The 27,421-nt window shown below is 41.5% G+C and overlaps 1 protein-coding gene and 1 long non-coding RNA gene across 6 annotated transcripts in view; one reads left to right on the top strand and one right to left on the bottom strand.

The window, feature by feature from the left end:
- Positions 1-948: 948 nt before the first annotated feature.
- Positions 949-25,965, bottom strand: SRI (sorcin). Of its 4 annotated transcripts, none has more exons than XM_007504979.3 (8): positions 25,780-25,960; positions 18,570-18,653; positions 12,593-12,662; positions 7,113-7,156; positions 5,666-5,813; positions 4,779-4,892; positions 3,271-3,329; positions 949-1,335 (listed from the first exon to the last, which is right to left on the bottom strand). In XM_007504979.3, exons 1-8 carry the CDS (start codon positions 25,798-25,800, stop codon positions 1,309-1,311), a joined length of 567 nt encoding a protein of 188 aa, XP_007505041.2. In that variant the 5' UTR covers positions 25,801-25,960; the 3' UTR covers positions 949-1,308. The 4 variants fall into 4 exon arrangements, with proteins under 4 accessions (XP_007505041.2, XP_001368600.4, XP_056656149.1 ...); XM_001368563.4 differs by lacking the exon at positions 25,780-25,960 and adding an exon at positions 19,131-19,289; XM_056800171.1 differs by having other exon boundaries at positions 1,276-3,329; positions 25,780-25,965.
- The window catches only part of LOC130454651 (uncharacterized), a 147,710-nt gene continuing 139,882 nt past the window's right edge, over positions 19,594-27,421 (top strand). Inside the window, exon 1 of one of the 2 annotated variants that reach the window (XR_008912442.1) lies at positions 19,594-19,867. This is a non-coding gene — a long non-coding RNA (uncharacterized LOC130454651). The remainder of the gene's footprint in view (positions 19,868-27,421) is intronic. The other variant, XR_008912443.1, reaches the window with a different exon arrangement.

Raw genomic sequence — 27,421 nt, forward strand, 5'->3', positions numbered from 1 at the left:
TTTGTCAGGAAAAGGACACTTCTACCCTTCAGGCATTTAGCAGCTTTGCTTAAGAAAGTCAGTCATACAACAGAATAATTGGCCCAGTTTGTTGCCTTGTAGCAGATTAATTATATTAGAAATGTAGTGTTTCCATTTTCATCATTTTATAATTTGGTACCAAATAACCTCTGAATTATAGAATACTTCAAAATGTGAAAAGAACTCTGTATTATCTCATTGGATGATCTCAACCCTGCTAGGCTTTATAGAGGAGGAAACTGAGGTTGATGGCTCAGGAGACTTCATCAGAGAGATAACTAGACAAACTCAAGACTCTTTGAGATCCATGAAGTCTATCTATATTTGTCCCCACTCTACCATAATGCTGACAGCCAATATCAGTGTGTTTTCTTTAGCATCATTTCTACTGAAAAAAAAAGTGTCATTTCTGATGTTAAAGTCATTAGTCAGAGTCAGACTTTGGTGGTAAGAACTTCCTTTGGTGGGTCTTCAGAGGTTGTGGCTGGGAGGGCTTAAGAACCTGCAAACAGGTGCCAGGTTGTTCCTGCCTCCCCGAGCCCCAAGTTTTTCTCTTCTTTATCTTATTATCATTGTGGTAATTATGGTGCCATATAAAGTGTATGAAGAGATTCAGAAAGCAGAAGACTTGCAAATTCCAAGTGAGAAATTTGGGGAGTTCATTTATATTCACAGATCACGAAGTTTATAGGCTTGAGTTTGGCCCTAAAGGCCTTATCTCAAAAAAAAAGCCCAGGGTTAAAATTCAGTGCTAATATCAAAAAGTGTTTTCAAATATGTCTTAAAGAAAAGCCAACATTGATTTGAACAGCCATTCTCTTTTCTTTTTGCACAAAAGATGGGTATGAATTCAATAAAGGCTTATTCAATTCTTACTGTCACATAAATGATAAGCTTCTATATGAAAGGAAAGACAACCACAACAAATTCAATAAAAGGTTTTTAGTAGATCATGATGGAAAATACATAGTATGGCTCAAATATCTTAAATTTTTACATAATAGTGGCTTAGCAAGAAAATAAAGCATGATTAACAATGGCTCATGGGAATGGAATGGGAACTCAAGGCATGATGTTGTTATACTTGATCTTAAGTTATTAAAGTTATTTTTAATAAACAAATCTAAAAACAAAAACCATAACTGTATAAAGCAAAAAACCTTTACAAAATGAATCTTTAAGAATGTGCCAATGTTAAGTTACACACAATACAGATGACAGATAAACAAACACAAAGCAAAATGCAAACGGGAATGTTGGTTGTGACCAGCATCTTCTTCTTTTTATTTAGACACTCATCACACACTGTATGAACTGTGGGGTGAAAAAAATTCAGTGTTACAATGTGCACAGGAATAATCATTTACACATTCACATTCAATTCTTCAAAATTTCATGGGATTTTCCTTTAAAAACAACTCAAGCAACAGGAACAAATGTCATGGCATGCTTTCTTTCAATTAATATATTTACAACTACTCAAGAGTATTACTATTGGGTATTACTTAGGACTATGGAAATTATACTGGATACAGTACTACTATATACACCAAGATCATCAGATTTTCTATTTATACTGTCAATCAGTCCATGTATTATCTTCTAAGACAAGAGCAGGGCAAGAAGCTTTAAACACTATCATTACTGTTTTTAAATTTGCCTTTAATTTATCTGGTTTGACAAAACTATGCAGTAAGACATCAGTGGAGGCAAATCCCTATTCTTGAGCATGACTCTTGAACCTGTTCCTTGGGGGGGGGGGGCACCTTGCTAATATCTTCTAGCACTTTTAGTTCTTGAATCTTATTTTTTTCCATTAAAAAATACATTTATCCAGAAAGATTCACTATTTACACAATGGCAGGAGAAGTTCATGTAATAGATGTTGGGAGTCTCTCAACTCAAAAACACATTCTTTTTTGCAGTTTCTACATAGAAAAAAATTATTTTTCAGCTTCTATATGGGAAAAAAGTTAAAATGCCACCATTTTCAGTGATTTGGGGCTCCTGAAAAAACTTAAAAGATCTATTTTGGGAAATAGTGAATCCAATATACATCCCAATACTATCAGTATTTAATAGATATTTTGGCACAAAACAGCATTTAGATGTCATATCATAGATATATCAGGGAATTGTGCTATAAATATAGGATTTACTAGAAAGGGCATTTCTATCTTCCAAAAAATAGTTAAGAAAAAAAAATGCAAAGATAACATTCTCTTACACTTGTTATGAATGGAATTTAACTTTTTCACAATTATGATGCAAGATGTTTCATTTAGTCTGTTATGTTCTGTAGAAATTAATATCTTATTCCAGAGAAGAATAAAAGTCAAAGTTTCGTATATTTGAAGCAAGCCATTTACTACTACTGTGGTGAATGAGAAGTCAACTGCTCACTAAAGAGAAAAGTCACTAGAAACAATTTCAAACAGTATCCAAAAGGAATGAAAATGAAATTAATTTGTTTTCTTTAGTAGGATCCTCTTCAAAGACATTCTTTTGACTATTTCTGGGACTTTGCACAGCTTTCAAAAGACCACAAATTTCACATTTAGAAAAAACCATAAACTGACCAATGGCAGGCCACTATTCTCAACCCAGTGGGAAGTCTGGCAATATATTTCAAATTATGCAGAGGCTACCCTTGCTTTTAGTGTGAATTTTTAGGATGAATTTACAAAGAAAAAAGAACATACAAATGCAGAAAGAACACGTCACAGAAAGAACCATTCATTAGAAATGAGAACAAAGTATCAGCAGCTTTCACTTCTATCTTATCCCAAGCATGACAAAGCACTTTCTTCCCTGTGAGGCCAGTGGTGCGAGGAGTATTACTTCCAATTTTACTGAGGAGAAAATTGAGTCCTCCTGCAGTTGAGTGATTGTCCCAAGTTCCCCAGGTCGGTAAGTCAGGGCCAGGACTTCCAGCCAGAGTGCTCTTCCCATTTTCCCCATATACTGGTTTCACAAGGGCTACTGTTAAAGGTCCCTTACAGACCTTACAATACTACTGAAATTCATGACACTATCATCACCTTTCTATGACTATCAGTCACAGAACATTGGGATCCCTCAAGAAATCACAACTGCAGTGACTCCAGGGTATGAAGGTGGATGGTGGTGCAAGCAAGGGGCTACCATTTACTTAACAGAAAAGGTGGTCAAGAGGATCTCCCTAAAGTTCAACCCAAACAGACCTCCTTATTCCCCAATCAAAACTTCAAGCTGTTTACTGGCACTTACATCATCATATGGGAAATTCACAACCCCTTGTTGAGCCGTATCCCTTCTTCGAAAACTATCTGAAAAAACAACAGAGAAATGAAATGGGCAATATTTCTTTATGATACATGATTTTTTTAGATTCTCAGAAGAATCCAAATAACAAAGGGTTACATTGAGTAAGTTTTGTCCAAAAAAATAGGTTATTTCAAAAGAAACAAGACAGTAAAACCTATCATAAAAAGGATGAATTTAGGACAGATCTTTCATAAAGAGTTGGACCAAAGTATTAGGGACCATCAATACTATAGAAAATTGAAATTCACATTAAAATGAAACAATTCTTTTGGAGTTTTTCTAAAATTTCTATAATTTGCAAAATTTGGCCTCAAGCTTGATTTAAAGCTCAATTCATGTTGTATAATTAGCCTCCAAAAAACTTCCAAAGAAACTGAGTATACTTATATATGATTTACATGACATTAAATGGATGAATAACTACAAACTTCTTTTTATAAAGATCACTGATATGTATATCATGCTTTAAGGTTTGCAAAGCACTTTACAAATATCTCATTTTATCCTCACAACCAGCTTGGGAGATAGGTGCTTTTATTATCCCCATTTTACAGAAGAGGAAATGCCTTGCCACAGCTACTGCCTCAGACAGGATAGGATAGAACCTAGGTTTTCTCCAAGCCCACCACTCTCTCCACAATGAGTTGCAATGACTAAGATAACTTACTAATTTATGAAGACATAAGTTTTCAACTTTTGAATACCTAAAGTCTAATATATTAATTTGGCAGTAAATAAATACACCAGAGACTTCTACTATCACTAAGACGGTGGCTTTCAAATAACTATAAAATTCATTTCAAATGTCACAGGTGCTCAAGAAGTGTCTGTGGATGAATGAAAATTTTCCTCCCAACTGTACAGTAATGGGAGTCATGGAATTAGAGAAGATAAGACAGATATACTACAGTGAGAAAATTAGATATGTGGAACAAAAGACAAAAGGAGCAGAGAATAAAAGAAAAATCAAAGTAGTTTCCTTCTAAAAAAACCTGGAAATAGCAGAGGAATGTTTTAATTCTTTCCAAGGAGATCCAATTAGTTGGTATTTGGGAACAAATCATTGGAGTTCTCCTGTGACTTGATCAAAATCAACCAAGTCAGCATGGAGTAGTTATTTATTTTATCTATCTTGGGGGCAATAAAATTTAGTTAAAATTAGCATAATAGTAAGTAAACAATCTGCCAAAAGATTTACTGTGCCATCATGGGAAGAACAAACCCAAGCAGGCAATAAAAGGTCTGCAGTGTAACCACATACACTACAGTATTACCTCTGCCCATTGTTAATGGCATTGTTCAATAGGTATTTGAGTTAGAAAAATGCCTAGTCCTATTTGGGAAGTGCAGTATCACAAAAATTAAGTTCGCTACAGGACCCTCTCTATTATGATTATGTGACAATATTATTAATAATAATAATAATTATTATTTTATTTTCTGGAACCTACCAGTGAGAGCTCTAAGTTTTACACAACAAGCAATATAGTCATCGAAGGTAATCTTTCCATTGGTGCTGTATCGTTTTGCAATTGAAGTCACTGCTTGGGGACTCAATCTAAATCCTAAATGGAAGAAAAAAGAAAGGAGAAAAAAATGATCAAATGACAATAGTTGAAAGTCTGTTAGGAATATGAGGAGACATATTCTACTACTCCTTTACTGAGATGTGGGGGACAAGGGTCCATGGGCATTATCAGATTTTTTTTTGATGGATTAATCAGTTTTGCTGCTTTTCTTCCTCTTCTTTTAAAATAATGATTTTTTTTTCTATTAATAATCATTTATTAAGTGACTTGTGCCAAACACAATTTTGCTCAATAATGGAGCTATAAAGATAGAATTAAAACAGCTACTGACATCAAGAAGTTTACATACTATTGAAGAACAAGTAATGGCATTTTTTTAACTAGTCAATGATAAATACCATCAAAAAGTCTTGCTGATAATAATTCAGAGGCCAAAATGCCAGGACTAATTTGCTACTTAAAAAAAAAAAAGATTTTTAAGTAAGGGATGATTCTCTTTTGTTATAAGGAATATGACTTACTAAATTATATATGAAGGCTTAATCTTTATATGGAGGAAGAGGAAGGACATGGGAAAACAAGCTACATAATAATAGAAAAATAAGTAAAATAGATAGTTTAAAGAGTCTCCTAAACTCTTCTTGGTGAAGGGATTGCAAGCATTTCAAATAAATTCTGTGAACCAGAATCTGTTCCAATCACTAATATCATATTAATTTCTAGAAAATCCAGGAAGATATATATTTTTTTTGGTCTGAGTAAATTCTGACTTCTAGAAAGTAGAAAACAGTCTCATCATGACCACTTACCCATGGTTCCCAGGGCTTTCTGCAATTCTTGGGGATCCACTGTCCCACTTCGGTCACTGTCAAAGCTTATGAAGTGTTGTCTCCAGCCATTCAATACAGCCCAAAGTTCCTTAAATTCACTAAAACCCATGGTGCCAGACATATCCCTCTGAATCAAAATTAAGGAATATGACTAGTTTACTTCCAAATAAAAGTCGAAAAGAACCAAGAGAAATATCATCATTTCTTGGGTGGGAGGAGGAGACTCTCATGCTAAACTACAGCTATGGTTTATAAAAGTTTATTGATGCTATACAAAACTTTGTATTCCTTCCAGTTTTTTATAAACCAAATCCTCTTGCATGTGAAGTCTGACCATAAACTCATGACTCATTTTGTGAGCAAGGCACAGAAATTAGTCTTGCTAACAGCAATGCACAAAAAAATGTACTGGATAAATGACTCATTAAATAATCTTGACCTAAGTCTCTAATTCCCTAAGCTACTACCCAAAGTGAGGCCTAAGTCGTCTCAGGGAACAGCTCAGCTCAAATTGGATTTTAACAGGCCAAGTAGTTTGCCCCTCGGGTGCTTAAGTGGGACTTGGAGGAGATGGGTTGTTCCTACCATTCCCACAAGGCCCTTGACTACATTTGTACCTGAAGAATCAATCTTCAAGAGAATGCATTTAGTGTGATGTGGTATATTGTTCCCAACTTTTATAAACTACTGGAAATGTTGCCCTCCACGAGTTGCATCCCCAATTGTGACAAGACAGCTGTATTCACTAACAACTTTTCACATCGCCTCTTGTGTGAAACGTTGTTAATGGTTTTCAAAAGGTCTAAATGAAGCGTGGCATCATCCAGGCTTCCTCTGAACCCTGATGACCACTGGGCCTTGCCTTCTGACTTCTGGCAGAATTCTCCTATAGGTGCTGCCTCGAGCACGGCACCCAGTTAGGTGATGACTGTCAGCCTTTACCTGTCCCTCTGGTTTAACTTATACTACGCTGAGGATGTCAAGTTTCCTCAATACAAGAATAAGCAGATGTACGGTCACTACTACAGCAAAAACTGTGGCTCTTTGTCTTTCCCCCTCAAATGACCAAAGATACAAGCCAGTATCGTCACTGTTCAAATCATCTTAGCTTTTGCAACCTCAAGAAAAATGATACTTTGTTGGCAACTCTGAATGACACACTAAGTATTTTTTGGATATTTATTTTCCTTCATTAAAAAAAAGCTAATCTCTACTTATTAAACTTCCTATTATTCTCTCAAAACTATATCTTAACATTTTATAGCAGCAAAACTATATCTTAACATTTTATAGCAGCTTACTTAAATAAGAGAGGGATTAGTTTTGTTTAGTACTGAACGTGACCTTTGGGCTAAGCATGATCATTAGTCTGGGGAAATAATACTGTGCCACAATTGTAACGCTAGTGCCAGCTTTAAAAGGATACATCCAGCATGGAGACCATAAGCCTGCAAGTCTCCAGGTTGAAAGCTGTCAAAGCAAAAAGAGCGTACTCATCATTACGTTACAGACTCCAATCACACTGGATACAATGAAACTATTCACACATTTATCGAGCATCTAAGCAATCGCAAGGCCTACAGGAATGTGAGAACTAGTTAATTTCTAACAATCTAGTAGTGCATCATTTTTCAGGATCCTGAGGGGGAAAATTATTCCTTTATGTGAATTTTATAGCTAAGTGGAGCAGCCCACGCCCCTTCTTCTCTGGCTCCCCATTAAGAGGCAAAAGTGTCCATTTAAAAATATCCATTATATGTTTTCTGAACACCTAAAGAATACATACGAATAAAGTAAAGAGGAATGATCTGCGACGCGGTGTAGGAAACTCCCGGCATGAGAATTCTCTCTGCCAATGCAGGCTGTCTTGGTAGCCAGGCCTCAGGCAGGGGTCTCGGGCACAGAGAGTTGAAGTGACTGACGTGCCCAGGGGCACACAGCTATCGGGGGCTAGATTTAAACCTAGGTCTACCTGACTTGAAGCCCAGTGTTCTAACCATTGTGCCACGCTGCTTTTTTATTAAGCACTGGAGATACTGACATAATTAACTCAGGGTCATCACTCTAACATCAATTGTTATGCTCTGGGTACTCTGGTGCCCCAAAAGGCTATATGGCAGACAGATCCCCCAGCCTCAAGCTAAAGGACAGCAGATTATTACAAGGCGCCATTTTGCTGTGGAATTTCTTATTTTGTTTCCTCTCTTTCGGTGCCAGACTGTCAGGAAGGTGTCTCGGCCGAGGTCTCCTCCCCAACTCCTCTTTCAGTTACGATATATTATGGGCCAGCAAGTGAGCTAACAAGACTTGCTAGACATAGGCCGCACTGGTGCCAATAAGGTCTGGGACACCCTGGCCTTTCCTACCAAATTACAAGGACTTGGGTTCTCTCCTGGGCTCTATACTGTCGTGGCTGCCACTCAGAGGCCTGGCCACGTATTTCCAGGGAGAGGTCATGGCACTGATGAATGGAAATTTTCCTTGCTTTCTGGATCTGGATGGTTTCATTCAGAGACCGGACAGGGCACGAGAGTGAGATCCCGTCTTTGCCTTTAAGCCACTACTAAGCATATCAGGGCTCTGAAGGGGGAGAAGGAGGCCATCCGACGAGTGGAAGAGACAGGAGCTCAGCTTATCCAGGCCAATGAGTACATGAGCACATGCTCCTGGGGTCAGCAGAGATGTCCAGGCCAAAGTAAACTGTGGCTTAAATGGAATTAAAAAAAGAACTGCCTCTCAATCCACGCACAGGAACTTCTATGTCACCCAGAACCTGAAGTATGCAATGGCCAGGGCTGAGAGCCAAAGGACAGATGAGGACAGAGCTAATGAGAATTCTCTGAGATGGTCAAAATGTAAATGGTCCTGAAAATTATTCAAGGGCAGCTACAAGACTTGTAGACAACTAGAGCTGCATGTGTTCTGACTATTCAATAATATTTAAAACAAGTTCTTTTTTGAAATAAAACAAGTATTTGCTTTATCAAATAGCAGAAATTATAAAATAAGAACAAATTATTCTTGGTAGAAAATAGGTTTCTATTTTTGGAAAAAATCTCTATGAATGGATCATCTTTCACCAGTATCCTCAATCAGGAGGCTTTCCCCAGTTCAATTCTGTTGCTTCGAGTACTCATTTGATTCACAGATAAGGACAAAGGAGCACACAATGTCTTTAAAGAGTTGTTCTACAGGCTTCATCCTGCTTCTTCTTCTTCTTCTTTTTTTAAACCTTACCTTCTGTCCTAGAATCAATACTGTGTATTGATTCCAACACAGAAGAACTGTAAGGGCTAGGCAATGAGGATTAAGGGACTTGCTCAGGGTCACCAAGATGGGAAATGTCTGAGACCACATTTGAACCCAGGGCTTCCCATCTCCAGGCCTGGCTCTCAACAATTCATCCGACTTCTTGAACTACACAGGGTTTTCACTATCAGGCCTCAAACCTGCAAATACCCCAGCTAGCCCCTTTCACAATCCACATCCATAAATTCCTTTTAAGATTTTACAACCTTATAAACTGAAGAATTGGAGTTTTTTGCTATGACTATTTTTAGCATTTTATTATAGATTAAGGAATTCATACTTGGAAAAGTTAAGTTATTTGCCCTTGATGACAGACCTGATAAGTGATATGAGCCCAGATTTCCTGACTCTTGATCAAGGTTTTTGAAGCAAGGCTTTTCTAAGAAACACTTGAAAATATAACCCTGGGGTAGGAAGCAGACTAGACCCAGAGTTCAAAGAGGAGGAAAAGGGACAGGATGGATTTGAAAATATCGAACCTTAGGAACAAGTTTACTACCATGAATTACTGGGCAAGTGAAGTCCCATTTAACTCTCAAGCAAAAATACTGCTTATGGCAACCACAAAATTGTCTTACAAGTAATCTAAGAAGTAAGTCCAAATAATTCAGCTACAAGTGATACAAGGTAAAAAAGGAAGATGAGAATTCAGGATAGGAGAAAACTTGAAGGTTAAATAATTCACATGTAACCCATAGTAACTGAGAGTTAATAGCTAATAAAGACCCAATTTAAGAAATAGAGGAAGCCAGAGAAAGCCAGAAATATGAGGTTTTAGTTCCAGCTCTGATACTCACTCAATAAGGGACTTGAGAGATATCTGTAGAAGTCCACAAACATCCAGTACAATTCAACAAATGTTGTCTAAGCCATATGCAAAGTTCATCAATTGTGGGCAATCTGAAAAGACCTAGTTCCTGATGTCTGGAAGCTTACAGTACAGCAGGAAGAAAAGACATATCTACAGATAACTTACAAAGTAAGCACACTAGAGACGTGCCAGACAGTATTATCTGAAGGTCCAAGGGCATAAAATGAATCAGGGAAGCTTTCATGGAGGAGATGTCATTTGAGTTAGCTTTAAGGATGGGTGAAAAATCAAAAGCAATATTATTTCAAGCATAGAGAACAGTTGGGGTAAATGTAGGGAAGAAAAGAAGCACAGAGTCTGTTTGGGGAGTATAGTTCATTCTGGCAAGAGAGAAGAGGAGGAGGGAAGAATCTGAACAGATTGTGGAAGGCTTTGGAATGAGGCTGAACTCTCTTAACTGGGGGGGAGGGGAGGGGCATACAAGAAGATGCTAAAGACTTCTGAGCAAAAGAAAGACAAAGGCCAACTCTATACTGGAGAAAGGTTAAAACATCAGCTATATGGATAGATTGGGGGGGGGGGAAGAGGGCAGAGGATGCCGAAGCAGGGAAGAAGGGAGAAAGTAGAGGCAGAAGACATGTCAGATCACAGCTACCATTGTCCAGGAGGGTGGTAGGGAAGAACTTCTTAGGATTAGGGCTAACAAGTATACTCTACTTGGCACTCAAGGTCTGCTACAACCTGCCTCCCTCTACCTTTTCCAGACTTACAGATACTCTTCCTCGTATCCAACTTTCCAGGTTGGACAAATGGATCTGGCTATTCCTCATGCATGACCTTTTCTACCTCAAGTCTGTCCCCATGCATGGGAATGACTCCTTCTTCCCTTTAACTCCTAGAATTACTAATTCCCTTCCAACAGCAGCTCATATACCATATCCTGCACAGGACCACTCCTCATCTTCCCCCAACCCCCAGCTACTAGACTGTCACCACCCTTTCCTCACAAAAACAAAACAAAAATAAACAACAAAAAGCTCCCACTTACAATCTATGCTCTATTTATTTTCAGGCATTTAAGACTGAAGCTTTATATATATATATATATATATATATATATATATATATATATATATATATATATATATATATATATGAATGTGTCTCCACAAAATGAAGTGTAAGCTCTTGTTTGTGTATCTCAAGGGTCTGGGGCACAGTAGGTATTTAACAAATGTGCATTGACTGATGGAGTGAAAGCAGTAGCAATAATGAGGAGATAAAGATAAAAGGGCTCTTGAGTCTTTATCTTCTCGGTTTACATGGTTTTTCTCTAATTTCTTTCCTTATACAGCTAGGATAAGTTTACTGGACCTTCAAGATTGTAAAGATGAGCTTGAAATGCAAGTGATTAGATATGGACTGAGATCTGAATCTATTCAATGGGTACTCAAATAATCACTGATGAAAATACAAGCACCAAAGGATGCATCTGTCACAATAAAAAGAGAAAAGTTTAAAGAAAATCTCTGGCTGCTGTATCTAATGCTAAACTTCACCCCCCCCCCCCAAAAAAACATCCCATATATAGGGATGCAGATGAATGCCTAAAACTTAGATCAGTGAATAATCTTTTGCTAGGATTTAAAAAAAAATTTTTTTATGATGGGTCTAGAAAAGAAATCTGTCATCTGAAAGCCAGCTTAGGGTCAAAGACTTAGAAATGGAACCTTAGAGATCCTAGAACCCAACTCCCTAATTTTATGAATGAGGAAGCTAAAGGGGTTACATGACTTGCCTGGGGTGGCATAAATAGTAGATATCTGAGGCAGATTTTGAACCCAAGTCTTTCTGATTCCAAGTCCAGTGATCTATCTAGACTAATGTTCTTTCTTAACTAAATTTGAAAATCATCATGAGGAGAAAGGTGATCCTGTTTGTTGTTCAGTCTTTCCAGTCACATCAGACTCTGTGACTTGATTTGGGGTTTTCTTGGTACTGGAGTACTGGAGTGGTAAGTGGTACACTTTTTTTCTCTAGCTTGCTTTCCAGATGAGGCAAATAAGGTTAAGTGACTTGCTCAGGGTCAGACACGCTGAGGGTGATCACAGGGTGGTGACCATAGGATCATATATTTAAACCTAGAAGAGAATTTAGTGGCTATCTAGTCCAACCCCATCATTTTACAGATGGAGAAACTGAGGCCTGGAGAGGCAAGGTAACTTGTCCAATGTCACAAGGTTAATAAGCAGCAGAGGTAGAATTTGAACCTTAGTCCTATGATTCCAAACCCTGGACTCTTTCATATGAACATGAAGAGTAAGGCTTAATAAAGAGCATGATGCCCAAACCCCAAGGCAAGGAAGAACTTCATTTAAAAAATTAAAAACATCAAGAGCTGAAAGTTAAGAATGCTACACTCACTAGCGACCACTGAGCAAACCCAACACCACACAGAAAGTGTTCCCTGATGCCTGGTTTGGCAATTACATGTCTGTAACCTGGAGATGGGTAACTCAAGCCATGTGGATGGCTTTGAACCAGACAACAGTCATCCAGCACAGTAGTGAGAGCTTTAGGAGGGCTAGAGGCAAACTATGGGAAATGAAGGATTCAAATGAGATTTTTAAATGCCAGCAGCATGCAGGGGTTTAGGTTTAGCTGAGCTGTTAAGATTCCTGACTCAGCTGACCAGAACAAAAGGGCTTAGCTCCTCCAATTGTTTTCCGAATTCTAATAGCCAAAGTATAGCCTATTGATTAAGAGGGCTCTAATTACTGACTTACGTTTATATCCTCCAGCAATACCAGACTGGGTCAGGCATCTCTGCAGCTCATCAGCATCTATTTGACCATCCTTTTGGGAAAAAAAAAAAACAAACAGGAGGTGAGATCAGGACAGTTCATTTCCCTTTCTTGTTTTTGTTTCACTTTTGGTATTCTGATCCCTGTGCTGCTGAACAAGAGGAAGTGAGTGAAACATGAGGCCAAGGATGATCCATGACACTGAAATATCTTGGTAGGAGCCTGGGTAAACAGAAGGTTTCTTGAGCTCCTTCCATTTTTTTCTTCCTTTTTTTTAAACAAATTTTTATTTTTATTGCCCTACAAAACATTCTTCCATTACTGGTTATTGTTGTAAGAGCACTCACACATAGAATCAAAACCCTAAAATAAAACCACAAATACATTGATGTGAAAGATGACTCCAACAGTTTTTTCTCTGGAGGTGTAGAGCACTCCCCTTCATAAGTCCTTCAGAATTGTCCTAGATCTAAGCATTGCTGAGATCATCATACAAGTGTGCTGTTACTGTGTATAATGTTCTCCCAGTTCTGCTTTTTCATTCTGCATCAGTTCCCATAGATCTTCCAGCTTTTTCTGAAATTATCTTGCTTATCATTTCTTACAGCACAACAGTATTCCATCACCAACATGTACCACAATTTGTTCAGCCACTCCCCAATTGATGGACATCTCCTCAATTTCCAATTCTTTGCAACCACAAAAAAGAACTCCCTCCATTTCTACAAAGCCCAATGATGAGGGGAAGGGCAACCCTGTCCCCAACCCAGGGCTCGCCAATGTTCTAGGAATGGAGAGCAGACAGGTGATCACATTTCTGTCTCTTCTGATCCCTAGTGGAAAGAGGGAACTTTCCTGAAAAGCTGGGAGCCCTATCAGAACAAACCCCTCCTCCCTGCTCTGGTTTCCCAAGAAACAGCACAGACAGAAAGCCAAGTGAAGTTTCTAAGAACTCTATCGAATGCTACAGGGAGGTCCAGGAGAAATGGATTGAGAAAAAAAAAATGAGAGGAAGCTGGGGTGGTGGAAAGAACAGGGGATAAGAGGAATCAAAAGAACTGGAGGCTAGTCCTGGCTCTCCTACTAAGCTGCTCAGTTGCCTTGGGTAAGTCAGAATCTCTCTGGACTCTGGTTTCTAAGTCTATGTGTACAAGCAAACTGGACTAGATCCCCAAAAGCCATTCCTTGATCTCAAACTATGGTTTGGTGACTAAGAGGTCATTCGGAACCTTCCATTAAATTTGAGACTGATTTTCATGTCAAGTGTATCACATGAAGGAAATAATTAACAAACTGTTTAATTGTAGCGTTACATCTAAAAAAGACTTCAATCAGTTTCTACATTCTGATTAAAATTCTGACAAAAGGCCAGATCACTTTTTAAAAAATGTATATTTGGAGCTACATTTTAGTAATCCCTCCCCCAACATGTTATCTAATTGAAAAATATATATTTTATTCCAACAAAACAAAGCATTATATTGAATTTCTTAGAACATAACCGGTCTTTAACATTTAGACTAGAGTTAGGAAGAGTCTCAATTAAACATGAATCACCCACACAAAATCTACTTTAAAAGTTAAGCCAATATTCAATTTCAGGTTTTTTACTATAATTGTGAATGTTGATGTAAAAAAAGATGACTATCCTAAGAATATTTACATCTGGATTTTAGTATTACCAGTACCTTATGGGTTGAAATCCTGCCTCTAACTTGTCTACCTGTCTAATGCTCAGCAAATCATTAACCCTCTCTAGGCCTCAGTTTCTTCATCTGGAAAATGAGAAGTCTGAACCAGATGGCCTCTGAGGTCCTGTTGGGTTCCAAACCAAGACCTTGGTTACCTCTGAATGATTTCCAATAAATTCCTTAATTTGATTTGGCACTAACATTTTTATGCCTAAAAGCTTCTGTTCTCACATCTCGGAAGTATGGATGCTTTCCCCTATTGATATTGGATAGGGACAAAATAAGTCCATGGCTGGCTCAGTCACTAATACTCTCACTGCAGTTGCTGGGAAAAGCTGCCAAAGTCCTGTTTTAGAAATAAATTATTCATTCGGATGATTAGAAATCTCTTACCTTACTTCTCATCCTATTGCTTAGGGAAAAAAAAGAGCAAACATTATCAATGAACAAAAGTGCTTGGTCTGAGCAGAACAACTTAATGTCCTTTACCTAAAATTGGGCAAACCATTAATACTTTATTTAGATTTTTTTTGTCTAATTTCTAATTCTAAATTAATTTAGAATTACCTGCAAAATACCTCATTACCTACCTGGTCCCTAAAAGGATGAGAATAAGCAAAAGCTGCCCATTCAGCGTTCTGTTTCTTAAACGTCACCTAAGTTTACTCCGGACTCCCCCACCCCAGGCACCGAGCAGGCTCAGAAGCAGAAGCCCCGAAGGCCAGGCACGCGAGCAGGTTTGAGAAGTTCAAGATGAAGAGGAGGCGGGAGGGTGCCCAGGCCAGGCCGCTGAAAGCTAAGCAGGCTGGGGTGCCTTACAGGGCCGGGTAACAGGCTGTCTAAAAATACTCCTGTTCAAGGTTTGCCTCGCCTTGGGGTTTCAGATACCAGTCCCTGGTGGACTGAACAGGGGCCCCCTGCGGAGCCATTTTCCATCGTCCGTGGGCAGCCTAGTGTGCGCGCTTTCAAGTTTCGCCCAGACGGCGCCTCCATTTTAGGGTCCGAAAGCCTGGCCTCCTCCATGCGGCCGAGCCAGTGGCTCCCCGTCACGGGGCTGAACGGGCACAGGGGCCGGCCCCAAGCGAGTCCTTTCTCAGCCTGGCCTTCCCCCCTTCTGCACACGGGTCCCGGCCAACAACGGGGGGCACCCGGGGAGAGGCCACAGGCCGAGAGGTCCCGGAGCTGCTCCGGCCTCCAACATGGACTAGCTGTGGGCCCTGGGCCGGCCGCAGTACTTCACTAGAACACCCGGCGCCTCCTTCCTAGGCTGTCCAGGATGAACGAGCTGGTCCCGGCAGAGCTGGCCCACGGCGGGCAGTTAACGAAGGGCTCATTCTGTCTCCGAACTGATCCTCCAGTCTCTGCCTGGCCGTCTGGGGCTGCCGGGCCAGGGAGCCCTTCCTCGAGTGGCCCCTCAGGCCCCTGACAACCCTGGAAGTAGCTGGAAGGCCACCTCGGGGCCACGGCTGGGCTCCAACCCTCCAGCCTTGGAGCCACTCCTCCCGGGAGGTCTGAGGCTGCCCTCCGTATCCCCCCGGAAGCAGGGTCCCACGCCGAGTCCGATGCCGAGCGGCCAGAGCAGGATGGCCGGAGCTCTCCATCCCGCCAGTGTTTCTGGATGCCACGGTGGCTGCTGCCTTGGGTCAGAGGCCAGGAGACCTCTCCAGAGGGGCAGGGTGCCCCCAAGCCCGGGGCCTCACCTCCACAAAGGCCGAGAGCACCACAGCCCTGGGCATGCCACAGAGGGCAGCCATGGGCAGCACCGAGAGAACAGAAGGGACAGGTGCAAAGGAGTCACATGAAACAGGGTTGGAAAGGCAGGTTGGTGGGAGACACTTTCTTTTTAAACCCTTACCCGTCTTAGAAGCAATCCTGTGTGTTGGTTCTAAGGCAGAAGGGAGATAAGGGCTAGGCAACTGGGGGTTACGTGACTCACCCAGGGTAACACAGTTAGGAAGTGTCTGAGGCCACATTTGAACCCAGGACCTCCTGCCCCCACTGAGCTCCAGAGCTGCCCCAGAGACACCCCTGATCAATATCACACTTAAGGGGTTGTGTTTTACTCTAGAAACAGCCCCAAGGACAGTGTGAGCAGGAATCCGCTTTGTTCTGGGCATAAGTAGCCATGGCCACTGGGCAGGGCTGGAGACAGGAAGGAGGTGCGCCAAGGGCTGGGTACAGGTGTGTTGTGTCCTTCCCAGACTGCCTCCCCTCCGTGGGGATCCATTGTTCTCTCTAGCTAGCTGGTGCCTCCCACAGGCCTCAGGGCAGGAGGCAGAAGGGCGCTGCAGTGATCAGAGAACTCTGCCCAGGACAGACCAGCGCCAGGCCAGGGAAGAGGATCCGTAACGGAGAGGCGCCCGTGGCAGCCCAGGAAGCTGGACCCCCATCTCTGCTCCTAGAGGCTGCTTGGAGGTAAGTGACTGGCCCACAAGAGCCAGCAGAGGGAGAGGCTCTATCTCCTCTGGCACAGTGGCCTCTCAATAACTCATAAAATAGGAACCCCGCCCCCCAACGGAGGTAAAGCTGAGTGGCTCAGAGGATTACGCCAGGCCTCCAGATGGGAGGTCCAACTCTGACCTCGGACACCTCCTAACTGTGTGACTCTGGACAAGTCACTTAAGCCCCACTCCTCACCCTTTCTGCTCTTCTGCCTTGGAACCCGCACCAGTATTGGCTCCAAGCCGAAAGGGAAGGGTTAAAATAAAAAGCATCCAATGGCCTCTGGTCCAGGAAGCAGCTCTTTCCATTTCCCAGTGGCGGGGTAGGAGTGGGGAAAAGCAGATGAAGGCACTTAGAAGGGAAGTGTTATTTATGCCGCCACAGTGACCACTCCGGTCATGCCACAGCCGGACACTCCGGATTCCAAATCCACTCCACTCCTCTCAGCCTCAAACACGTCCTGCCCCCTCGGACCTCACATGCCGGATGGGGATGAGCGGACCTTTAAAGCTTCCTCCCTCCTCTAACATACAAGAGCAGGACAAGGAGGGAGAACCTTGGCATCTGCACTGGGTGGGGAGGAGAGCCCATGGAGATGAAATTGTACTGAATCTACTATGTCGATACTAAATTTAAGTCATCATTACTAAAATGGAGCCTTGGACAAGCTCTACAAGTAGGAGCTCTACTCAGCGGCTCTTCAATTTCTTCACCCTCACTGAGGCATCGAGGTAGATCAGTGGATGAGAGCACCAGGTCTGGAGGTCCTGGATTCAAATCTGACCTCAGATTCGTCTAGTGGAGTGACCCTGAGTAAGTCACTTACCCCAATTGCCCAGGCCTCGATGCTCCTCTGTTTTAGAACGGATACCAAGAAGGTAAGGGCTTTAAAATAAAAAAGTAAAAAACCTACACACTCACTAACCTTTCAAATAACTTTGAGCTAATCTCCAAGACATCTGCACAGCTGACAAACCTTCCAACATACTTAAGGGATGGGTTTTGTTCCCAACCACAGTCATGAGCTTAGTTTTGGCCTAAGCAGTAATAAATGATGAGTCACGATTCTTTCAGTTTCTGGGAATGGAAAACACTTGGATCTCTCAATCTTTTTTAATATGGATGGTCCTTAGAAGGCACAGAGAAGCACACATTTTTTTCTTTAAGCCCTTACCTCCCATCCTAGAATACAATACAGTGTACTGGTTTCAGTAATGGGAGTTAAGAGACTTGCCTAAGGAAGTGTTTGAGGGCAAATTTGAAACCAGGACCTCTTGATTCTAGGGCTGGCTCTCAATTCACTGAGTGACCCAGATACGGTGGAACACGTTTAAAAATATTTTAAGTGCATTTTAAGAGAGAGAGAGAAAAAAAAAGCTACGATTCAAGCACTAAGGGAAGAGAAAATAACATGAAAGGCTCCGGAATTATGCAACAACCAGAGGGATACGGAAGCAAACAGGCTCCCCTACCTCCTAACAAAGAAGTAACGGAAAAAATACATAATTTTTTTGGAGCTGGCCCATGTGGGAATTTGTTGGGTTTGCCAATACATATTGGTTACAAGGATTTTGTTTTTCTTTTCTTTTTTCTTTCAAAGAGGGAGAGACAAATAAATACTTGCTAAATGGAAAATTAAATTAAAATGAAAGTGAAAGCAATGTAGAAGTGAAGTTATGAAGCGACAGGTAGTTTTTTAAAAAGAACATTTGCAAAGAAGTTCCAGTTTCTGTTTTTGAGGGTTTTTGAGGGAGAAGGGTAGGTGGGCTGTGTGCAGCAAGGACAACTTAGCAACATGTTTTAAAAGGTAAAAACAACAAACTAACCTGTCCAGCTACAGCAGCAAAATAGCCGTATAAGGGATCCTGAGTCTGTCCAGGAAAAGCTGGGCCTCCGGGGGCACCTCCGAACTGTGAAGCATGAAACACAGGCGTGTTGTTAGCCCACTGGGAGCTTTAGAAAGCAATTAGACAACTAATTGTGTTTTCATAAATTAGGTTGAAGGTCAACCGCTCTGCCCGGGGCAGCTCGACCTTAAAGCCCAGAGGGAGTTGCTGCCTTTTACAAACTCGGGCGGATCCCCCCAAAATGCTGGCTGTGGGATTCCCCCCCACAGCCAGGGGGCGCCTCCTCCCGCTCCGCAGCACCAGCTCCCCTCGGAGTAAACAACCTATGGACTGGGCTGGGGATGCCCGGGCTTGGGGTTCCTCTGCAGCTCCCCAGTGTCCAGAGTTGTTTGCGGCCTCGAAGGGGTTGCCTTTTCACTGGGGCACCGGAACACCCCGAAAGCGAAGGGAGCACCTGAGACTTCCGCCGCGAGCCAAACCCTTTCTCTTGGAGGGCAGGCAACTGGGGGGCCGGACTCGGACCCGTGCCCGGGCACTCACCCCGCCTTGGAAGTAGCCGCCTCCGCCAGCGCCAGGAAGCCCCGGATACGCCATGACCGTGACCGTGACTGTGGCCGTAACCGAGGAACCGCTACCCCTATTGCCAGCCTTAGCCCCCGCCCCAACCCCGGAGGAGTGGGCTGGGATGCCCGGGCCCATCCCTCGGAATGTACCATTCAGAACCTATTCTGGGGGGTGCCGACGAGAGCATCTCCTGCTCCTTGGATCGCCGTAGCTGCCACAAGCACCCAGTAGCCATTTGACACCGTCATCATTCTCATTTTCTCATATAACTACGATACTTTCCATAATTAAGGTATCCTGGGGCCTGCGCTTATCTACGCAATTCAATAGACATCCCCTTTTTCGAACAGATGGTACGTCCCGGCACAACCAACCTCTCCCCACTCTCAACTGGAGGGATCCTCTCGTCCCCCAACCTCCTTTTCCCCCCCGCTTTTCCAGTTTCTTTCTCCCAAGGTTATTTAAAAACACACACACACACACACACTAATACACAACTTTGGGGCTGGGGTTGCAGCACGCACGGAGGAAACGATGCCGTTGCAGTGTGGGGGATGGGGCCCCGTAGGACCGGTCCAGAGCGCTAGGAACTGCGGGAAGGCGTGGTCGGGTCACCTGGCTCCAGCAGCGAACTGGCCAGCTCCGCGTGGGGCCGGCCTAGGCTGGAATGGGCCGAAGCGCGCAGCCCAGCCAACGCCGACTCTCCTGGCCAAGTGAGTAAATCTACGTCGTTGTCCTCATCTTCCCTAAAGGATGCTTGTCTCCAGGTGTTGCCTTCTGTACTCCTCTTAGGACCCCGCAGGTGCTTCTGTATGTTTCCCAACGACCTTCTATAGCTCTTTCTGTGCCCAAAGACCACTCATGCCTCTTTCTGTGTCCTTCAGAGATCACCCATATCCCTTTTTGTGCCCTCCAAAGACCACCTATGCCCTTCTTTGTGCCCAAGAACCATCCACATCCCCTCTGTGCCCTCCAAAGACCACCCATGGCTCTTTGTATGCCCAAGGATTACTCCCTTGCTCTCCCAGAGAATATGAGCTCCTTGGAGGCTAGCACTATTTCGGCTTTGTCTTTATAGTCTGAATGCTGTATACATTGTTGGGGAGGGAAGTAGCAGACAGTGAGATCAGCTCTTGAAATTTTTGCCTCATGGGAATCTCCCTGCTGGAATGAAAATCTTTACCAGTGAGGCTTTTTACTGTAGCCCAGGGCATTCAAAGGTTAAAATACCTGTCTAAGGATTGATTTCCAAATGCAAAGGCATCTTTGGATGTGTAATTCTATGACTCTATAAAACTAGTTCAACTTAACTCCAAGGCTTCCTCTTCCCACCCCCCTCACTTCCTATACCATGCTGTCTCATGCCTGGTTATAGTAGGGATTTAATATATGTTTGTTGAAATGAATAATTCATACAGAAACACTATATTCCTGAAATGGTCACCAGGAAAACATACAGAGAGTTGTTGGAACATAAATTGTTTAATGGAAAGACATTTGGGTTTTTCATTTGTTTGGTTTTTAATAAACCTATACCCTATCAATTCTAAGACAGAAGAAGGTCCAGGGCTAAGCAGCTGGGGTTAGGTGACTTCAGGGTCACACAGGAAGTATCTGAGGTGTTATTTGAACCCAGGACCTTCAAGCCTGAGCTACCTAGCTGCCCCCAAAGTGATTTTCCTAAAGCAAAGGTCTGCCCATGTCATCTCTTTACTCAATAATTAGGATCACATATAAAGAAGTCCTTTGAAATTTAAAGCTCTTCATTACCTAGTCCCTTCTTGGTATTCTAACCTTTTTATGTTTTATTCTCTACCACACAATCTACCATCTAATCACAATTGGCTACTTGTAAATGTAAAGTGATTGAATTATACTGTGATATATACACAAATGACTAGGACACAAGGAAGAGTGATTGTGATAAGTCCAAGGAGAGAGGCAGACAGATTGCTATAAATGTGAGGTGGTTAAGTTTACTTTCTAGTCAGGGAGACCAGGGTTCACATCCCTCATATACGGACTGTGTGACCCTGGGCAAATCAGTTCCACCTTTTAAGGTTATAATGCCAAGAACAACAATAATAGCATTTATGCTTTATAGTTCACAAAGTGCTTTATTAATATAGATTTAGAGCTGGAAGGGACCGTAGAGGTCATCAAGGGCAACACCTTTATTTTACAGATGAGATATTATATGGCAGGAATCATGCATCTTCCTCCCAGCCATAATTTCAAGAAAGTCTCTTTGTCCTCACCCAAAAGCACAATCTTTCCATCTGTCAGAGCCTCTCTGCAGTGGGGAGACTACCTGGGCAGTATTTTGTAACCTGTGCAGGTAACATAATTATTGTATTGAATTCAGCAGACATTCATTAAGTGCCTACAATGTTTTAGTCCCAGAGGATACAAAGACACGGGTAGGATAATACTCATCCTGAGGGAGCTTACATTCCACTGAAGGTTCCAGATCATTTAAAAGGAAGCAACATGTACTTAACACCAGGCTAGAACATCCCCTCCCTTGGAAATGAAGCAATATTCTAACCAAGCATCTCAACAGTTATTATTTCATAGTTCTGACAATGAAATAGTTGACCCATCTCTCTGGAGCAAAGAGGTAAGAACAGGTGCCAATAGAAACTTCCTTTCCATTCTTTGTGGCTTCCTTCTGGGTGTGACTATCAGATCTTTCCCTTCAACAGAAACCTAGGTTCTTGCTCACAGAGACCAGACAGGCATGTGGGGAGCTCTTGTCTGAAAGTGTGATTATTGGGCAAATTGTTACTCATTTCACTTATCCATTTTGCAATTTTCAGGGGAAGAAGAAACCTAGAAACTCTAAATGGAAACTAAAGGAACTGCTTTGACTTAGAGAAAAAAGAACAGCTGTGGTATTAAGTAGGTGTTGACAGAAAGCCTTCCTTATCTGTACTTAGGCGTTTCTCATGAGAACTTTTCAGATTCTAAACAGGAAAAGGACAAGCAAATAATTCAGAGGGTTCAATTCCCTCACATATTGCCAGGGTGACCTGGGCAAATGAGTTAAGCTTTCAACCCTCTAAGGCTATCATTTGCCAACATTAACAACAACAATAATAGTATTTATGCTTTAAGAATTACAAAGTGCTTTGTAAATATCTCATTTTATCCTCACAAAAACTCAGAGAGATGGGGTGCTATTATATTGCCATTTGACAAATGAGGAAATGGAGTAGACTTGTTAAGTGACTTGTCAGGGGTCATACAGCTAGTAAGGATCCAGCTAGGCAGTTGCTGATTTTAGGAGTGGAAGCAATTTTCCACATAGTGAGTTACCTCTGGCTTTGGAAATTATGACCAAAAAAGCAGTAGGTTATTTTACAATTTTTAAAAATTATTTTAATTTAATGTTAGTTTACAAAAATGTTAAATTATCAGTAAGAAATCAACATTAGAAATATGTTAGAGATATAGCACTAGCTAGCTCAGTGGATTGAGAGCCAGGCCTGGGTTCAAATCTGGATTCAGTTACTTCCTAACTGTGTGATCCTGAGCAAGTCACTTAACCCCATTGCCTAGCCCTTACCATTCTTTTTTCCTTGGAATCAATACACAATATTGATTCTAAGATGAAAGGCGAGAGTTTTTTTTTTTTAAAAAAAAAGACAATTTCTCAGTGTAAAAGTCTACTTTTTAGAGGCCAAGTAGATAAAACAGTGGTCTCCATTTTTTATAGTATATCCCATCACAACATTTTATACTCCCAATACATACATGTATGTTTACTTATTAAATACCTGCCCTATACTAATAACTATGTAAATTTTAAAACTTATACAAAAATTTAAAAGGCATGAGCTAAAGATCTAATAATATTGGATCTTGGAATTGAATATGTTAAGGAGTGACATGATCAGAGTTGTTCCTATAAGAAAAATCACCTTGGGGGCAGCTAGGTAGCCCAGTGGATAGAGGTACCAGGCCTAGAGAGAGGAGGTCCAGGATTCAAATCAGAACTCATACATTGACTATGACTCTGGGCAAGTCACTTAACTCCAGTTGCCTAACCCCTCCTGCTCTTCTGCTTTGGAACTGATACTAGTATCAGTTCTAAGACAGAAGGTAAAGAGTTCACTTTTGGTTTGTTTTTTTTTTAAAGAAAGATCACTGGTGGATGATGGATTATCCAAAGGGCATTCATCCTCTTTGCAATACATTTTCCATTCCATCTTTCAAACAGTGTATTTTATGTGTGCTATTTTAAAAGTCTCACCCAGCCAAGAGACTTGAGAGACCGAATAGGAGCCTCTGCAGTCTCAGAAATGGGGATTGAGAACCTGAACTTAAGTAGAGGCTGTGTGAGTAGAGAGAAGGAGACAGGTGGGTAAGGCAGAATGGAGGAAGGAAGGGTGAGTTGGGGTGACAACAATATGGAGAAGGACATCACTGTTCTCAGCAATACATGGATCTAAGACAGTTCCAGAGGATTCAGGCTGAAAAATGCTATCATCTCCAGAAAAGAACTGATGGAATCTGAAAGAAGTTTGAAGCATACTTTTTTTTTACTTTCTTAACTTGTCTTGTTTTTGTTTTATTTTCCCCTTGGGTTTTCTTGCATATGACTAATATGGAAATATGTTTTGCATGACTGCAACTATATAACCTATATCAAATTGTTCTTCTCAAAGAGGAGGAGAGAGGTAGGGAGGGAAAGAGAGAATCTGAAACTCAAAATTTAAAAAAAGAATGTTAAAAAATTTACATGTAATTGGGAAGAATAAAATATTTAAAAAGAGAAAGGAATGATGAGTTGGCAGCAGACTGCATCTGAAGGAATAAGGGAAAGTGAGGAATACTAAGGTTGGTAATCTTGGATGATAGGAGGGAAGGTGATAGTATCAATAGAAATAGGGAAAGAAAATTATTTCTGTTTTGGACCTGTTGAATTTGACATGTCTATGGGGCATTCAAATGAAGTCTTGGTTCTAGGCAAGATAAGGTTATAGCTCCCCCCCTTTTTTTTTTAAACCTTTGGCCTTGGGATAATACTAAATATTGATTCCAAGGCAGAAGAGCCATAAGGGCTGGGCAGCAATTGGACTTCAGTGATTTTCCCAGGGTCGCACAGCTAAGAAGTGTCTGAGAACAGATTTGAACCCAGGCCCTCTTGTCTCTAGGCCTGGCTTTCAATCCACCAAGCCTCCTGTCTGCCCCTACAGCTCACTTCTCGGACCCTGGTGGGGGATCAGTGAGAAGACCAGATCTTTGGCAGGAGGCTGTGGAGATACCCCGGGAGGCTGGTTTCTAGGCAAGAAGCAGCAAGATCAAAAACCCACCTTCCCCAGGGCAATGGAAGGGAGGACTTCAAGCAAACTCCTATCTATCTAGGTCAGCATCTTCTCTGCAAATTATAATCTTAGGGAGTTGCCTGGAGAATTAGTGCCAAACTCAAATAAAAAGGAATCTGAAGGAGTGGCATAGGGATTTGAAAAGCCACAAGTTAACATTGTTCTCTTATCTGTTCTGTATGATTTTTGTGAAACATTCCCCAGTTACATTATAATCTATCAAGAGCCACCCTGGAGAGTTTGCCTATTTGCCACCAAATTTGACAACTCTGGCCTAGAGTAATATGAAATTAAGTGACCTGCTTAGGGTTACACAGCCAGTCTGTCAGAGATTGTACTTGAATCTGGGACAACACTCTGTGCATCATATCAAATAGCAAATAACAATAGCAATAACTTCTAGCATATGTTCAAGACTGATCTACCCCTTATGAACAAAACCAGAGTAATTCCCCAACGAACCAGGGCAATGGATAAGCAACCAACATGCAGCTCTCTGGTCATTACATAAAATATAGAGTTATTTCTGCTATTAGTTTCAGGATATGATATGCTGCATTAAGCAGCTATTGGAATTCTTAAGTAATATGAAAATAGAAATTTTGTGTTAGGATTTCACTGCTCCTTTCATCATTCTACCCTGAAAATCATTAAAATTAGAAGCTTTGTGAAATAGTTGAGTACACACCCAAGGGTATAAGGAGGAAAAAACCCATGCCCTTTTACCTTCCTGATAAATAAGGCAAAAATATTTTAAGGATCTAAATTATCTGGATAACTGAGGCTTTGGAGACTTAGAACTAGACATCGAAAAAGAGTACAGGCAGGAGCAGCTAGAGAGCCAGGTCTAGAAATGGAAGGTCTTGGGTTCAGATTTGGATTCAGACACTTCCTAGTTGTGTTATCCTGGGCAAGCTACTAAACCCTCATTGCCTAGCCTTTACCACTCTTCTGCCTTGGAACCAATATATAATATTGATGCTAAGATATAACATAAGGGTTATTTAAAAAATAAAAGAAATTTAGTACATGCAAATAAGGAGACTCAGGAAGAGAAACTATTTTAGGCTTTCCTAAGAACTCTTTCAGAAGACCACTAGTTTAAAATACTGACTTTCACCCCATCTTTCTTCAAGATTGCTTTTGCCATTTCCCCCTCATTCCTAGTGCTCTCTTGATTTTCTTACAGTTTAGTTTTGCTTAGAACAAGAGAAGTAGAATTAATTACAGACAATAAGGGTTTCTTTAAACATCCTATAAACCTGCTCCATGTCAGAAACATATCTTATACCTACCTGCATATTGGAGTTCGGCATGTGGGGCCAACCAGTGATCCCTGGAGAAGCGTTCTTTCAAAAGTTTGCTGGAGGAGCTAGAAAACACAGGGTGATCGCAGTGCTCCCTTAATCTGGACAATCAGTAACCAAGAATAAAACTTTTCAGCCTTGCAAGTAACTCTTCCTTCAGTATCCTGTGGGTCTGTTGGGTGTGTTTATTTTTCAGAGCCTCGCCTTAACAACCAGTAACTGTACCCGTCTGGGCCAGAGGTGAGCAGGTGAGATGAGTCAGGGACCCATAGCTCCTCCCTGCCTTGATGGGGGGTGGGGGGGGGGGCCTCAGCCAAGCTGTGGAGCTGGGTTTTAATTTCAGGGGGCCGGAGGATGCTTGTAGCTGGGGCAGCTCCAGAGCTCTGCTTCAGGAGAGAAGGTGGGATAACATGTCTAACTTCAAGCCACTTCTGGTATTGGCAAATGGTGACAAGTAGTACATGATACCAGTCCACCCTTTGAGGACCCTTAGAAATACCCAGTCTTCATATATATTCATCCAGTCCTAGGTAGGAAGGGGGTCTCAGAGATTATCTGGTCCAGTAATGTTGACACAAATGGAAAAGAAAACCACAAATGATCATCTATTGTATAGACTTTTTTTTAAACCTTTACCTGCAGTCTTAGAATCAATATTGTATGTTATATTATATTGAACAGTAAAGGCTAGGCAGTGAGGGTTAAGTGACCTGTCCAGGGTTACACAGATAGAAAATATCTGAAGTCAAATTTGAATCCAAGACCTCCTGTCTCCAGACCTGGCTCTCTACCTACTAACTCCATCTACTACTCCACCTACTTGCCTATCACCTTCCTTATGACATTTTAATCTGGTTTGGGCTCCATTTGGAAGTAAGAAGCCCATTCCTTGCTTTTTCAACTTCTTGGCTTCCATTTGAAGGCTTCCAGAGAAAGGAAATTCTGCTTTTCAAGGGAGATCATTTCACAGATGGGCAAATCTTATAGTTAAGAAGTTTTCCTTACAGCATTCTGGGACCTAGCAGTAGAGGTCATACTGAAAGCACCATTTTATCTTGGGTATCTCCCCTCCATTCCTGGTGAAATAGCCTCAAGGCTCTTCTCCAATCTGATCTTCCCTTGCTTCCTCCACCATTGCTCTCTCTAGCATCTTTTCAGTCATCACCATAAACTCCTTCAGGGCAGGGATTGTTTCATTTCTAGTTTTGTATGCCCAGTATTTATCACAATGCCTGGAAAATAGATGCTTAATAAATGTTTATTGACTGAGGCTTTGTTGATAAGTTTCTAGATTCATAGCTGGAATATGATGAGATCATTGAGTCCAGCCTCCCTTCTCCCATTTTGTAAATGAGGAAACAAGGTCCAGGGAGGCTGATTCATTTACCTGTGGTTATAAGTGGCAGGTCTGGGACTCAGACCATGACTATCTGACCCTTGATCTGTGGATACCTTCCTTCCTAAAATGTGTTCCTCAGAACTGAACAGTCATCTAACGACTTGGGTCTGGAGGTACCTGAACTTCCTCATTTTGGTTACTATTCTTTGGTATATGCAGACTAAGACCATGTTTTTTTTTTTTCTTAAACCCTTCTCTTCCATCTTGGAATCAATACTGTGTATTGGTTCT

The sequence above is a fragment of the Monodelphis domestica genome, chromosome 5 (genome assembly GCF_027887165.1).
Source record: "Monodelphis domestica isolate mMonDom1 chromosome 5, mMonDom1.pri, whole genome shotgun sequence".
Lineage (NCBI taxonomy): Eukaryota > Metazoa > Chordata > Mammalia > Didelphimorphia > Didelphidae > Monodelphis > Monodelphis domestica.